General features: G+C 39.8%; 1 protein-coding gene across 2 annotated transcripts in view; it reads left to right on the top strand.

The window, feature by feature from the left end:
- Positions 1–16,018, top strand: part of SMC1B (structural maintenance of chromosomes 1B) — a 75,733-nt gene that overhangs the window by 18,204 nt on the left and 41,511 nt on the right. The window contains exons 5-11 of one of the 2 annotated variants that reach the window (XM_049626501.1): positions 2,578–2,816; positions 4,073–4,331; positions 5,289–5,429; positions 10,224–10,306; positions 11,100–11,307; positions 13,992–14,177; positions 15,357–15,536. In XM_049626501.1, coding sequence (XP_049482458.1) covers positions 2,578–2,816; positions 4,073–4,331; positions 5,289–5,429; positions 10,224–10,306; positions 11,100–11,307; positions 13,992–14,177; positions 15,357–15,536 — 1,296 coding nt within the window. The remainder of the gene's footprint in view (positions 1–2,577; positions 2,817–4,072; positions 4,332–5,288; positions 5,430–10,223; positions 10,307–11,099; positions 11,308–13,991; positions 14,178–15,356; positions 15,537–16,018) is intronic. The other variant, XM_049626502.1, reaches the window with a different exon arrangement.

Genomic DNA, 16,018 nt, shown 5'->3' with positions numbered 1-16,018 from the left:
TAAAACTGAGAAATTTAAGAAATATGTTATAATGATCAATGTAAAAACAGCAGTAAGAAACATTACGCGTTAATATAAATAACATACTTTTATGAAAAATAATTGCATTTTGTAAAACTAACCAGAAGGGTGACGTTGTTTTACATATTTATAATCTCCTTAATATATGGCTTAAAGGAAGACAGGTGAATGCTCCTATCTCCTTCTGTATTAAATCTTATTTATGTTAAGGCCTAGCAGCTTTACCCACCATTGGCTTTTGCACCATCAGTGTAAATGTCAACACAATGAAAAAGGCAAATGAAGTCTTACTATTATTATGGAAAGAGTTTTGACTTCAGGAGCTCCCTAAAAGGGTATTGGGAACCTCTAGGAGGCCAGAGGCATGCTTTGCATATGCTGTTCTGTGGTATTTCTTGGTGCCCTTTACAATGCCTAGTAGAGTACCTCATTTATGGTTGATAGTTCTTTGCGTTTAGAGTGATCTTTGTCAGCGTACCTGGGTGGCTCAGTCAGTTAAGCATCCGATTTTGGCTCAGGTCATGATCTCGTGGTTCGTGGGTTTGAGCCCCACGTTGGGCTCTGTGCTGAGAGCTTGGAGACTCCTTCGGATTCTGTGTCTCCCTCTCTTTCTGCCCCTCCCCTGCTCACACTCTGTGTGTGTGTGTCTGTCTCCCTCAAAAATAAACATTAAAAAAAAATTTAGATCTTTGTCAAATGCAAATCAGACTCTGTTCTCTTTTTTTTAATTTTTAAATGTTTATTTTTGAGAGAGAGCTAGCAAGCGTGAGTGGGGGAGGGGCAGAGAGGGAGGGAGAGAGAGAATCCCAAGCAGGCTCCTCGCTGTCAGTGCAGAGCCCAAGGTGGGGCTCGGACCCACGAACCATGAGATCATGACCTGAGCCAAAACCAAGAGTTGGACGCTCAATGGACTGAGCCACCAAGGCGCCCCCAATTTTGTCTTTCTCTTGCACAAAACCTCCATCAGTGCAGTGCTTCCCACTAGTGCCCCTGTCCAGCCTACTGACCTAGACCATCACCCACCTCTCAAGCGTTGGTTTCCTCTACTCTCCCACCACACTGGCCTTTACTACTTATTGAACATACCGTCCTCACTTCTAGCTTGAAGCTTTTGCTATTTCCTCTGCTTGGATAGCTGTATGCCTGATTTTTTTCATGGCCAATACTCTCTCATTCAAGGTGTTTCTTTGCCATTTTCTCAGGTAGGCATTTGCTATCCACACCCCCAATCTAAATTGGCCTTCCCCTCCCTGGTACGGTTGTATTACCCTATTGTTTCTTTTGTAACATCTATTGCTGCATGAAATTATCTTGTTTATTATTTGTTTGCTTGTTTAATCTCTAATTCCCCCCCCCTCCCGTTAGAACAACTAGATTATAAGCTTGTAAGAGCAGGGATTTTTCTGTCTTCTTCCTTCCTATATTCCCAGCAACAGAGGCCTGGCACATAGTAGGCAGTCAGTAATATTTGAAGAAATAAAAGTGTTGTGTTTCTCACTGTGATGTTTGTTTCTTCATATTTTTACATGTGCGTATGTGTCCTTGGGTTTGTTAGTGGTAAGGGGTGGTATTGGTGAGAGTCAGACTACGTTTTTCATAATATACTGAAACAGCTTTCAGAAAGTATTATGAGGACAGTTAGAATCGTTGAATTTCCTATTTGTTACAGTGTCATGGCAGATGGCTTTTTACCTGTTACTTGGAATATGTCATTGATTAGGAGATTTTCTCTCAAGGCAGCCCATTCCTTTATTCCTTTATTCCTTTATTAAGAGTACAAATGGTAAAGAAATTCTTCCATTGTCCATATACTTTAGAATTTTAATATTCATGTTCTATTAATAGGAAAATTATATCTTATAGCAGGAATTTTACCCGGGATTCTTGGATTTAATGTTGCTAGGGACCCTATAAGTCATTCAACTTTCTTCAGTTTACAAATGAGGAAACTGATAGCAGAAATGTTAATGGTGAGGCACCTGGGTGGCTCAGTTGGTTAAGTGTCCAGCTCTTGATTTTGGCTCAGGTCATGATCTCACAGTTTGTGAGATTGAGCCCTACATTGGGCTAAGCGCTGACAGTGCGGCGCCTTCTTGGGATTCTCTCTCTCTCTCTCTCTCTCTTTCTCTTTCTCACCCTCTCCTTCTCTCTCTGCCCCTCCCACATGCGTGTGCGGGCTCTCAAAATAAATAACTAGAAACTTTAAAAAAAAGAAACGTTGATGGACTTGCCATACTCTGAGTCCAAGGTCCAAACAGAAATGCGATGAGGACCCAGGTTAGCAGGTGCCACTTCATTGTTCTTACCACCATATCACTGAGTATATGAGAATAAAATCTGGTTTACTGGTTTGTTGTGTATGTGTACACAGAAACCTCCAAATAATGCTACTTTTGACAAGCATTAACTTCCTAAATTTGATAACTTGTGAATGATACTTAAATAATAAATAATTTGGTTCCTTAGAGATCATCTGTTGGTACTCTCGCTGAGTTTATGAAAGGTCAACTTCAGGATATTCCCTTTTAACTGTTACTGAATTGTACTGTTTTATAGGCAGAACGTTACCAGAGTCTCCTTGAAGAACTGAAAATAAACAAAATACAATTACAGCTTTTCCAACTATATCATAATGAAAGGAAAATTCATTTTCTGAACACCGAGTTAGAGCGTGTGAACAGGAATTTGAGTGTCACAAGAGAGTCTCTTTCTGATCATGAGAACATAGTTAAAGCCAAGAAAAAGGAACATGGAGTGCTAACTAGAAAACTACAACAAACAGAAAAAGAGTTAAAGTGAGTTTTAAAACATAGTTGTTAACAGTTAGGTTTTATGTACATTGGTAAAAAAATAAAAATAAGTGACATTTTGAAAGTTGATTTTTTAGATAAACTTTTTACTTTGGAATACTTTTAGATGTACAGAAAAATTCCAAAGATAGTAAGAGTCAGTTTCTCCTACTTGATAACATTATTAATATGATACATGTGTCAGAATTAGTGAACCAGTGTTCATGCACTGCTGTTAACTGAAGTCCATGGTTGACTAATATTTGCTCTCTTTTCCCCAGTGTCTTTTGTCTCTGGTCCAGGACACTGTGTTACATTTGTTATCCTGTTTCTGTGGGCTCCTCTTGGCTGTGACAGTTTCTCAGCCTTTCCTTGTTTTTGATGACCTAGATACTTTTGAGCCATATCGGTCAGGTGTTTTTGTAGAACGTCTCTTAATTTGGATTTGCCCGATAGTTTCTCATCATTAGTCAAGGTGTATGGATTTTGAAGGGCAAGGCCGCAGGGGGTAAAATGTCCTTCTCATCACATCGGGAATATCTACATATAATATGTTATATGACCTAGCATTTGTCTAATACATCATAATATGAGTTGCCATCGTTGTTGATGTTGACCTTCTCTTGCCTGTCCGTAACCTCCATGGCAGTAGCGAGCAACCTGGCTTCCATGGTCAGCCGGTCATTTCCAGTTCTAGTAATCATCTATGGCGGTACTGCTGATGTTAACCCATACCCTCGTGGGGAGCAACTTTGGCAATGAGAGTACAGTGCCTGTGCACAGGTCCTCTTGCTTTTAGTTTTATAGACTTGACTCATTTTCAGAGTTACTTAGGTTAGCACCTTTCCTCCCAATCCCCTTCAGGAAGGTGATTTCATACATTGGTAATACAGTAGATTCTTTGGTCACATTTTGTATTCCATCTGGATCCCTTAGCCTCCTAAGTGATTTTTTTAATTTGTATACATTACATTAAGGTTCACTTTTGGTGCCATGAAGTTCTATGGGTTTTCACACATGTACGATGTCCTATATCCGCCATTATGGTATCATACAGAGTGGTTTACCACTCAAAAAATTTCCCTGTGCTCCACCTGTTCAGTACCTCCCCCTCAACCTCCGGAAATCACTGATCTGCTTATAGTCTCTGAAAGTCAATTTTTAAAGTTTATTTTTAAATGTATGATTTGATCAAAAGAACTTCCTTCCCTTATATAGTATAGATTTAATTTACTTTAAAGCAAACTTTATTTTCTTTTTAGATCTCTTGAAGCACTTTTAAATCAGAAAAGGCCTCAATACATTAAAGCCAAAGAAAATACTTCTCACCGCCTCAAGAAATTAGATGTGGCTAAGAAATCAATAAAGGACAGTGAAAAACAATGTTCTAAACAGGAAGATGACATAAAGGCCCTGGAGACAGAGCTGGTTGATTTAGATGGTGCATGGAGAAGTTTTGAGAAGCAGGTTGAGGAAGAACTCTTATACAAAGGGCGAGACATTGAACTAGAAGCCAGTCAGGTGAACAAGTCAACCTATGAGAAAACTGTCTATTATTTCAGCTTCTTAGCAATAACTTAAAGGATGTCCTCTCTGATATTTTAAGAGATTGATCTCAGACAATCCTCATCTCAGTGATGGGGATTGAAATTTTTCAGCCTGTATGCAGAATGTATCTTTAGGGTATTTTTATTTTATAAGATCCGATGGCATTATAACCTTTATGAGTTCATTGAAGTCATAGAAAATACTTCAACAAGACCACATGGTATCATTTTGTAATAAAATTAGGTAATTGATATTCTTACGTTTTTGAGGTAATCATTTTTTCCTTACGGATATTATAAAAACTTAAAAATCAAATATACGTGGCTTTGAAGAAACATGACCACTTAATTGGCAGGAGGGAAGTTGATTGAGGTGGTTTAAATGTGGTGGTGAATTAATATGCAATTTGGTGTGTAAGATTTAATTATAACAAATGGGAAAAAAATAATTGACAAATTGGTAGTAGAGCTCCCATAATTTTTTATTCAGAGTTTTCAAACATTCTCTCAACTGACTTTTTATCATATATCTTTCATTAATGTTATGATAATTTTACATCATAAAATATATACCAAAATAACTATATAAATAAAATATTTGATTTTATATGAACTCCTTGCATGTGGACTGTTCATGAGTTTAATCCCCTTCTTGTTTTATTTTTTAATCCCCCTCCTCTTTAAGTTTTTCTTGCAGAGACTTTATAGAGTTGGTTTAGAATCCTTATCTGTCTCTCTATCTAGGCAGTTTTAAATAAGAAGAGGTTCCTTTTACATTCACATTATCTTACCTGGAAAAGATAACCAATTATGATCTGCTTTATTTGAAACTGATAAGATTATCTTCTAGTCAAAGGATATCACATAAAAATTTCCTCTCGTGTTTCTTCTGTGAGTTAGTAATATTTTACTCCTTATACTCCTTATACAGCTGGATCGTTATAAAGAACTTAAGGAACAAGTAAGAAAGAAAGTGGCTATAATGACCCAACAACTGGAAAAGCTGCAGTGGGAACAGAGGGCTGATAGAGAAAGACTGGCATTCGAGAAGAGGAGGCATGGAGAAGTTCAGGTACCTCTGTTTGTGCAGTCATGACGGGGAGTTACCATCAATGAAATGGTATTCTCTTTTTATGTCAGCTTTTCAGTGTAGTAATGGATTGACATTAGGCATAAGCAATTAATTTTAAAAATTCTGGATTCCTTGTTTTGCCACTGAGTGTCCTTTAGGTGCTCCTTCATCATGGTCTAAGATAGAAGCAGAAAGCACCTTCTTTCATGTAATCAGTAAGTGTTTTCTACACACCTGTGTGGTGATGGGCATGAGCAGATCCCACAATTTTGTTTCCTTCATGTGTTTTTTAGTTCAGTGAGGTGAGGAGGAGGATAAATAAAGAGAAAAAAGAGACAAGTATCTTAACAGAGGTGAATGCAAGGCCCTGTGGAAACATCAAGGACACAGCCCAGGAGGAGCCTGGGAGCTTACTGCACTGCGTGGGAAGTGACCGTCAAGGCCGCATGATAGCGCTCTGCCCTCCAGTTAGGCAGACCTGGCTTCCAGCCAGTCTCCTCCTGTCACGGGTCTGCGTAGTCTTGAGAAGTAACCAAATTCTTTAACTTGTCTGGGCTGGGCTTTGATTTCTTCATTTGTGCAAGAGGGACCAATGAGTCTACCTCATAGAGACGGGAAAGTTGAATCACGATGAAAGCGTGTGAGAAGACACGAAGTGTCTGGTCTCTTCCTCTATGCCTCATGACCTCGTTTTCCAAAGAGTGAGAATCGGACTCCAAAATCGTTATGGCAATCCAGCGGGTCACAAATCGTGGTATTTTATACAGTCGGTGGGCCATCCTAAAAATATGGCCATTTCTGATAAGAATTGTAAAGGGTAAATGGTTCTGAATTATATACACATTTGACTTATAAGTAAATATTTGGAATTTAGAGGAAAACGTTGATTGATTACTTTGCCAGGCACGTCGCGTTCGTTGGCTCCTGTACATCTCACGATAATAACAAAGAGTAGGTATTTACTCTAGGGTACAGATGAGGAAGCAGGATTGGGATTTCAAAATGAAATGTGTCTGTGGAAATGGGTCTGACGTTTTCCAGAGATAACAGCAATAATAGTATAGTGTAGCGTTTATCTGTACATACCACGTATATGGCATTTTACGGCACTGCTCTGAACCCGATTTATTTATTCAATATTCCGACAAATGTATGAAGTAGATACTAGTATTGTTATGTTCTCATCCTGGATTTTCCTCTTTTCTGAGTTTTCTGCCTTGGTGACTTACATGCCCATAGATTGGAATGTCATCCGCTGATGACTCCCCAAATCGTATCTCTTCCTCACAACCTCGTATATCCAGCTGCTTTGTCAGCACCTCCTTTGCGGATGTTGAATAGATCTCTCAAACTTCATCCAAGCCGAGCTTCTGATCTTCACCCCCACATGCTTCCCACACGTGATCTTTCCCATTTTAGGTGATGAAATTCACTCTTACTGGTTGCTCCGACCAGAAAACTTGCGTTCCGTCTTTGACTCCTTCAGGGAATTGTGCCGGCTCCACTTTGTACCGAGTCTCGTATCGCTTCTCCACCGCCCTGCTGGTCCCGATCACCGTCTTCTTGTTTGTTTGTTTGTGCCACTCTGATAGCCTGCCAGGTTTTCCTGTTTCCGCTGTCGTCTCCTCTACAACGGCCTCAGCACAGCAGCCGAAGAAATGGTTTTAATATCTAAGTCAGATCACGACACTTGCTCTTTTTTACTTCCTCCAGTAGCTCGCCATCACACACAAAGTCAGGGTCCTTGAGTGCCCTCCGTGGAGCTACCTGATCGCTCGCCCCCCCCCCCCCCCCCTCCAGTTTACCTTTCAGATCTCCGCTTTATCTGTTCTCCCTCTTACTCCCTGTGATCTGGCTGTACTGGCCTCCTGGAACATGTTGGACATATTTCTGCCTTCAGGCCTTTGCACCGGTTATTCCTCTGCTGGGAACAAGCGTGCCCTACATTTCTTCATTTGCCACTCCCTCACTTCCTGCAAGTCTTTGCTCAGATGTTGCTTTCTCGTTGAAGCCTACCCCGACCTCCCTATCTAAAATTATAGTACCCACCACACTCCTGCTGGCCTTGCCCCGGCTCTGTTCTCCCAAAGTGTTTCTCTCCTAACACATGATTTAATTTCCATACTATATTTGTCTGCCTTCCCCCTCTAGAATGTTAACTCCACAAAAGCGGGGAGATGTTTGTCTGTTTTGTTCACCGATACAACCCAAGTGTCTAGAATAGTTCCTTATCCAGAAGGGATAATCGGTAAATATTCGATGGACGAATTCCACGGATGAACGAATCAAGGCACAACATGGTTAACTTGACTAAACGAGTAAGTGGAGGAACTGGGATTTGGTTCCAGGCGCTTTGTCTCCACAGTCAGTCTTCTTCACCATACACTGCACTGCCTCTCACGTCAGGCCTGTTGTGAATTGGCAGGTGAAAAGACGACCAAGAATGAAAGGCAAACTATGTGATAATCATGAGTGGAAGAGAGAACGTTTTGTGGAAGGAGAAAAACAGAGGTAGCACCAAAGCAGTAACTACTTTAAAACACTTGTAGCGTTTGCATCACATTGTAAAATTGTACACTGGTTTCAGTAAATACTCTTTGTACATTTTTGCCTTTGTACATGCTAGTTTTGGGAAAACCTCCTCATCTTTACATATTAAATTCTGTAGTTACTCACACTGCAAAGCCTTCTCGGGCCCACTTCTTCTTCCCACCAAAAACCTGAAACTAATTTATTCCTCATCTAATTACTCGTTGGGCTTAATCTGCATCTAAGGGCTTTTATCAGATTGAATAAGAAGTACAGTTCATTTGGTACCAGTTCCACTAGACTGGAAGCTTTTAAAGGCAGGGTTTGTAACAGTGTTCGTTGTAAACCATGTACTTAGGTGTCAGTAAGCGGTGGTTGAGTTGCAGCTGTCTCTTTTTTTTTTTTTAACGTTTATGTGACAGAGAGCACACATGCATACACGTGAGTGGGAGAGGGGAAGGTGGGGAGAGAATCCCAAGCAGGCTCCATGCTGTCAGCACAGAGCCTGACACGGTGCTCGATCTCACGAGCCATGAGATCATGACCCGAAGTGAAATCCAGTGTCAGGCGCCCTGTGGCTGTCTTTTGAATACAAACACATCGGTAGTAGAAGAGGAACATGTCAGGTTGGAGACAGATGGAGACGTCCGTACCCAGACTCAGTTTCCCACAGGACAGGAGGAGCTTTAACTTCCCACAGATCCTGAGATCACAAGGTTCTGGGCGGTGTTTGCTTCTCCCAGACAACTGCGTGATCAGCCGACATCTCAAATCCAGAAGACCCGGTACCAAAACAGTCTGATTATCCTCTGTTGTGTGTTGAGCAGAACGCCCAGGCCTTAACCACTTCTCCATGGGAAGACCCTGGCCTTTTCCATTTTCTTCATTAAAGCCCATTCTTTAAACTAAGCCATATCTGAAGTTTGTTCTGAGCTCTTGGCATAACAGATGGTGACCTTGATAAGTATTGACCACAAAGGAGCCCAGTGGCTTGATACAAGGCCTGGGAGTGGCCAGAGCAAAGGCAGAGGCAGGTGTTTCCGATTGACTTAATTTGGTATGCCTCGTTCATCTTGTTTTTGCTTCTTTGAATGGAATTCTTTTTTGTTGTGGAAAGCTTTATTTTTTTAATGTTTATTTTTGAGAGAGAGAGAGACACAAACTATGAGCAGGAGAGGGGCAGAGAGAGAGAGGGAGACACAGAATCGGAAGCAAGCTCCAGGCTCTGAGCTGTCAGCACAGAGCCCGACGCAGGGCTCGAACCCGTGAACTGTGGGATCATGACCTGAGCCGAAGTCGGACGCTTAACTGACTGAGCCACCCAGGCGCCCCTCTTTGAATGGAATTCTTAAGTTTGTGATAATAGAATTTCAGTATAACGACTCTAATTGTGAAATGTGTGAGTTCTAGAGAAAAGGAACTATGTCTTGCTTATTTTTATAACTCCGGCACCTAGCACAGTAGATGTTTATTCAGTGAATTTGTATTACAAATGAGTAAAATGACATAATTATCTTCATAGAATATATTTTTCCTTTTCCAGATGAAAATTTTGTCATTTCATCTGCTATTATATACTGAAAAGGAATTGTTTTTACTTTGGTACGCTCCTGGTTTTAGATCACTTAGTAATGGAGTCAGAAAGGTTAATCTGGCTGTAGTGCACAGGGTGAATACAGGAAAGGTTAGATACGAAACCTTGAAGGCTAGTACAGCACTTGTATTTAGTGATTCAGTGAATGGAGCAAGACTTTTGCAAAGTCCTAGTCTCACAAGCCCATGGTTGCCTTCCAGGTGCCTATGCTGTTTGTAACACCAAGTAGCTGCCCTAGAATTACTGTCTACTTGTGTGTCTCCCACCAGCCCTCAGTCCTTGAGAGCAGAGACTCTATCCTGTTCATTATTATATCTCTAGTTCCCAGTACATGGCAGCCAGGGAATAAATATTTATTGAATGAATTAGTCTGAGGGACAGATAAGAAATGTGTAGATATTTGAAGATCAACCCTTAGAGTTTGGAGTTGCCAAATATCTAGTGAATGGTGGAGCCAGGATTTGAACCTTGACCCTTATAAACTCAAAGCTCTATGCTTTACTGCCTTTTCAGAGTTAAACCTTGCTCTTATAGGTGTTTTCATATGGTTATGTTTGATATATTTCAAGTTTAGAACATCTTACAATTCTCTAGTAACTTCTAGGAGGATAGTGAAAAATAACTTTATTTGGAGTTGCTGTAATTGATTTTAAGTTTTCTTCCTGTTTTAGGAAAATCTAAAACAAATAAAAGAGCAGATAGAAGATCATAAAAAACGAATAGAGAAGTTGGAAGAATATACGAAAACATGCATGTGGGTACAGGGGAAATTCTTGTGGCTTTCTTATGTCTCAAGGGTCTGGTATATTTGGGGTATTTCTGTGAAATGAAAGCTTCCACTGTATCATAATGTTCTCACTCCTGCGGTTTTTTTCTTTTTTAAAAAAATGGTTATTTGTTTTGAGGGGGGAAGGGGCAGAGAGAGAAGGAGAGAGAGAGAATCCCAAGCAGGCTCCATACTCAGCATGGAGCCCAATGTGGGGCTCGATCCCATGACTGCAAGATCACGACCTGAACTGAAATCAAGAGTTGGACATTTAACCAACTGAGCCATCCAGGGGCCCCTCACTCCTCCATTTTTTTCATTTCATTGTAGATGATTAAAAATTATACTTAACCACATAAGTAAATACACTATTTAAGTTTTAAAATATAAACTTTCAAGTGATGAAACTTGAAATGTTGGTATTGATGTTTTATAATAAGTTATGTCACGATAGCTGGCATGACCCGATTGTCCTCCCACTAAGATTTTTGTTTTTCATTGGCATTTACTTATTGTTAAGCCCACAATGACTCCTCTGATTATAGTGATCTATCCTTACTTTCACTTTCTCAGTCTTCAGAAATGTGTATCTTCTGAATCAACAAAGAATGATCAAAATCTCTTTGCCCGTGTCCGGTGCTGAGCTTATTTTATTGTCGTTTTCATCATTTAAAATTGATAAGCACTATTCCATTCCCCTACAGTGCCAGACCACAGTATGTTGTATCTTGCAATTAATTTTTTTTCTGTTTGCTAGTAACTTATTGTTATTATTATGTAGGGATTGCTTGAAAGAGAAAAAACAGCAAGAGGAAACCCTAGTGGTTGAAATTGAAAACACAAAATCAAGAATGTCTGAAGTTAATGAAGAATTGAACCTTATTAGAAGTGAATTGCAGAATGCTGGAATTGATAAACATGAGGGAAAACGTCAGCAGAAGAGAGCAGAAGTTCTAGAACACCTTAAAAGACTTTACCCAGATTCTGTGGTAATTAGAAGTGAATAGTTAATTGAAACAAAAGGGCTAAGCTTTCTTATTTGGGATTTTAAAAGTTACCATTACTAGGAAGCAGAATTATTTCAGAAGTCTTTTAGTTTTGTGTTTGATTATTTGTATTTAAAATATAATAGTAGATAATTGTGACAAAATTTAACTTCCAACAGTGTCTAAAGATAAGTAATTATCTGAGAGAAACCTGGACATTAACAGTATGACCCAGAAAGTCTGAGTTACGACCACTATCCCCATAGGTCACAACACATCGCCTCAAGCCTCATGTTCTTCTTGGTTTTGTTTTGTTTTATTTTTAATATTTTCAGTTAACCTCAATGGCATACTTTTGAGATAATGATGTTTTATTCTCTAAATCTGTGTATCCACTTCTGCTGATACATTTCATTAGCTGCAGGACAGCTCCGGTTGTTGGGGCATCAGCTTCACAGAATGACTTCCTCTGCTGTCGGGGTTGTGGTGTCTCACTCTCTTGTCATTAACACCAGGGGACACCGTGCAGTCCTTCTCTTAGGAGGGCCTGTTCTTAGCTTTTGGCCCTGGCAACCTCTTGAACTGTTTTGAAACTGGTCTTGACTTCTAGGTAGTGATGGGGGAGGAATAAGGCTGGGTCACACAATCCTTCCCCCCAGTACCAAACAGAATGACGAAACTAGTTTTAAAAAGTAGTTTAACAACCGAAAAAGGAACGGGGCTATTACATCTAATGCCGTGAACTTCAGAAAATGGTGATAGTCCATGATTTAAAAAAAAAAGAAAAAAAATTGAACATTTCTTGTTCTTAACTCTGCAGAAGGAAAACTGACAAATTCCTGAGAATTCTCACCTAGTATCCCTTAATCTAGCAACAAGTAAACACAAGTATATGTGTGTGTGTGTGTGTGTGTGTGTGTGTGTGTGTGCGTGTGTGTGTATGTGTGTATATATATTATATATATTTGTTTCCTTCTGATTCAAAACTAGCGGGTCAGGAAACATAAACCTCTGATGTTCTTAGATGGAAGTAAAGGCCAATTCAAAACCCTCTACCCAAAATGGAATTTTCCCTCCTCCCCCGAGGCAGAGGAACCTTGGTATTGGATATTAATTAAAAACTCAGAAGAAAGAGCAAAGCTCAAGTATTCAGACAAAAGATCTACACAGCCTCAACTCCGCTCTCACTTGCCCCTATCCTCCACGCCATTAGGTGATAGAAAACAGACCAGAAAATACTGAGGAGATAAAACAGAAAATACCTAATTTAGTCCACCACTTGGTGCTCTCAGTTGTAGGTGAGGCAATCAGGAAAGTTATCCTCCACAGCAGCTTAAAGGTCTGAACAGAGCTGCCCACGTAAGCAAGTTGAAAAGAATCAATACAATAGCTGTAGGTACATGCAATAATAAAAAGAAAGAGTAATTTAAAAAGCATTTAGAATGGGGCGCCTGAGTGGCTCAGTTGGTTAAGCGTCCAACTTTGGCTCAGGTCGTGATCTCACAGTTTGTGGGTTCAAGCCCCATGTCGGCCTCTGTGCTGATATCTTGGAGCTGGACCCTGCTTCAGATTCTGTGTCTCCCTCTCTCTCTGCCCCTCCCCTGTTCATGCTCTGTCTCTGAAAAAAATTTTTTAAATAAAATGTTTAAAAAAGCATTTAGGGGTCAAAGAGGCTAGTCTGGAAGAAGGTTACTGAACAAAATCCCCCTTAAGTATGGTGTGCTATGGATAATTTAATAAGAGCTTGAATTCATAAAACCAGATTCACATCTGAGCTAAAACAAAATAAAAAGTAAACCATAGAGCCAAGAAAACAAATCAAGAACAAATATTATTGCTGAACTAATAAGTAAATTGCAAGTAGCGAGGAATGGGTTATGTAGCTAAAAGTCAAATGACTGACCTGGAAGTGAGGTTTGAGTTAATCACAGGTTGAGCGGAGAAGAAAAATACAAACAGCAAGGTAATGAATATTAAAGACAACGATGCCCTATCATAAAGAAATTGGTATTCCTGAAATAGAACCTATTAAATGAAGAAAGAGTAGAAAGATGTAAAATGGAATCTTCAGATATTCTAGGGAGCAGTGATGATACGGGACGGTTGATATGCTGACACTTTCTAGTAAAGTTTTTGATTTTCAGTCTAATTACTTCTTGGCCATTCATCAGATCTCATATAACACTTCTTCATAGGAAGACTTCCCTGGCTTCTCCAGTCAACCTGGTCCCCGTTACATGCGCTCAGGATACTTTGTGTTATCACGGTGTATATTATTCCTCTATTTTGTGCATGCTTATAATTATCATTTATATCTTCTCTACTGGACTGAAAGCCTTGCAAGGTCACTTGTTCAGTGATGGTCACACAATTTCTAGCTCAGTAAACTGCGTGTAGCAGGCACCTCATAGATTCTTATTTAATACTCAGAGAGTGGATGAGTTACCGTGGCTTTGTGAAGCATTTCGATACCTTGCTAAGGCTAGTCTCTCCTCGTTACTCTTAAATGAAGTGTGGATACTTCCCAATTAGACCTGCGTCCATTTCAATGAGACAGCGTTCAAATACGATGTTTGTAGTTCTATGAAATTAGTTCATGGTCCATTATGCCCTGTTACATTGAAGAACAGTGAATTATTTGTCCCTCAATAATGTGTTTGTTTTCTCCTGTTTTGAAACCTGCTAAGTTTGGAAGACTGCTTGACCTCTGCCACCCTATTCATAAGAAATACCAACTGGCTGTTACTAAACTTTTTGGTCGCTACATGGTTGCCATTGTCGTAGCCTCTGAGAAGGTAGCAAAAGATTGTATTCGATTTCTGAAGGAGGAAAGAGCTGAACCGGAGACATTCCTTGCTCTAGATTACCTTGATGTAAGAGATTTGTAATGTTTCTTACCTAGTGGTGACAAAATCTTGTCTTTAAAGCATGTCTTTATTGCCTAAAACTAGGCAGTGATAGAAAAGAAGTCATCGCTTGAATGCCTGTTAGTCACTCAAATGGCTGCTGTTAGAGTATTGGTAGGCAAAGCATAGTAGTTCTTGATTTAATATCATTTCTTTCTAATTTAGTTTTGCTGTAAGTGTACCTTGATGATTTTGAGGACATTACTCCAGTGGCACACCACTCTGCCTGCTAGCCAGCAATTTATTTTGTTCTGTAGCAAACGGTAGGAACAGTTAAGACATACCAGTCTGTCCTTGAAATGCCGACCCCGGGTCTCAGTTGTTAAATATGCAATCACATATTTACATACGTCGCAGGAAACACGTATCAGTCTTTGGTAGAGCAGACAAAATTTGGGGCCTAATGTATTGAGAGGCCTTAGAGTATCCAGAGTAAATTCCCATAGCAGGAGGCTTGTCATTATCATAATTGCCGTCCTTTACTGGTTTTTCGCCTCCTAGAGAAAATGCTCTGCTTGGTCCAGCTTTCCAGACCCTGAGCTGCAGGCAGTGTGTGTAGCGGTTAGAGCTTGTGCCCTAGACTTGGACTGCCCTGCACTTGACTCCCCGCCTGGTTTGTCATCAGTTCTCACTGGCTTGTTCTCATAACAGTGAGGTCATGCCTACCTGCTGTTTTCCAGTAATCATCGCGGACACTTTTTAAAAATCTGTTCACACACCCAGCCTAAAAGTCATGTCGAAAAAGTTCTGAAGGCTTTCCTGGTCACTTAAGCCTAAAATGATTTGCAGAGTTCCATGATGTGCCGCTCTCTTGACACATACGTAAATGGGCGTTATCTCCCATTAGATTTTCTCAGTTTGAGAGCCTGGAACCCTGGTCAGCCATTGCTTTGGCCCAGCTGGCTGGTGGCAGAGTTGAATCTGGAAATTGTATCTTCTGGCTTTTGCTCAAGTGTGTTTTCTTTCAGTGTTACGTGGGCCAGTCAGGGGGATATAGTTCATCAGGTTCTTGTCAAATTTTATTGCATAGAAGTTCATCCTGTTAATTTGTTGCTGTCATGCTTATGTATGCTTTTTGAGCATGTACTAAATACTGCATTTTTATTTTAGTGTATCTAATATAACAAGTATTTTTTAACCTTTCAGATCAAGCCAATCAATGAAAGACTGAGGGAGATTAAAGGCTGTAAAATGATGATCGATGTCATAAAGACTCAGTTTCCTCAGCTGAAGAAAGTAATTCAGTTCGTATGTGGAAATGGCCTTGTCTGTGAGACTGTGGAGGAAGCAAGGCATATTGCATTCGGTGGACCTGAAAGACGGAAAGTAAGAGGCTTAGATCACGCCTTGGGATAATTTGAAGCAGTATTTGTAAGACTAACATACTATACACACAAATACTTATATATGCTCATATGCTCTCTTTTAGAAGGAAAACTAACAGAACCTAGGACAGTTACGGCTTCGGTGATTGTTAAAATGTCTCGTTGAATTTTCAAAGAATTAATTTCTGTAGTATTCCCTGTTATCATAAATTATATTTTAGAAATTAGATCTATTGTAATCACAGCCTAACGCAGTTAATTTTTTTTTTTTTTTTTTTTAACCTGACACGCAGTAAATGTCCTTGGTGCATCTCTGACTTTCCTGGCATTTCATATATCATACATGTGTTTCTGGATACCAGGAAAAAGGTTTTAGGGGCTTATATTTTATTTATTTATTTATTTATTTTTCAACGTTTTTTATTTATTTTTGGGACAGAGAGAGACAGAGCATGAACGGGGGAGGGGCAGAGAGAGAGGGAG

Source organism: Panthera uncia, chromosome B4 (genome assembly GCF_023721935.1).
Source record: "Panthera uncia isolate 11264 chromosome B4, Puncia_PCG_1.0, whole genome shotgun sequence".
Lineage (NCBI taxonomy): Eukaryota > Metazoa > Chordata > Mammalia > Carnivora > Felidae > Panthera > Panthera uncia.
The sequence above is the reverse complement of the archived record's forward strand: the minus strand, read 5'-3'. Positions and strand labels throughout refer to the sequence as shown.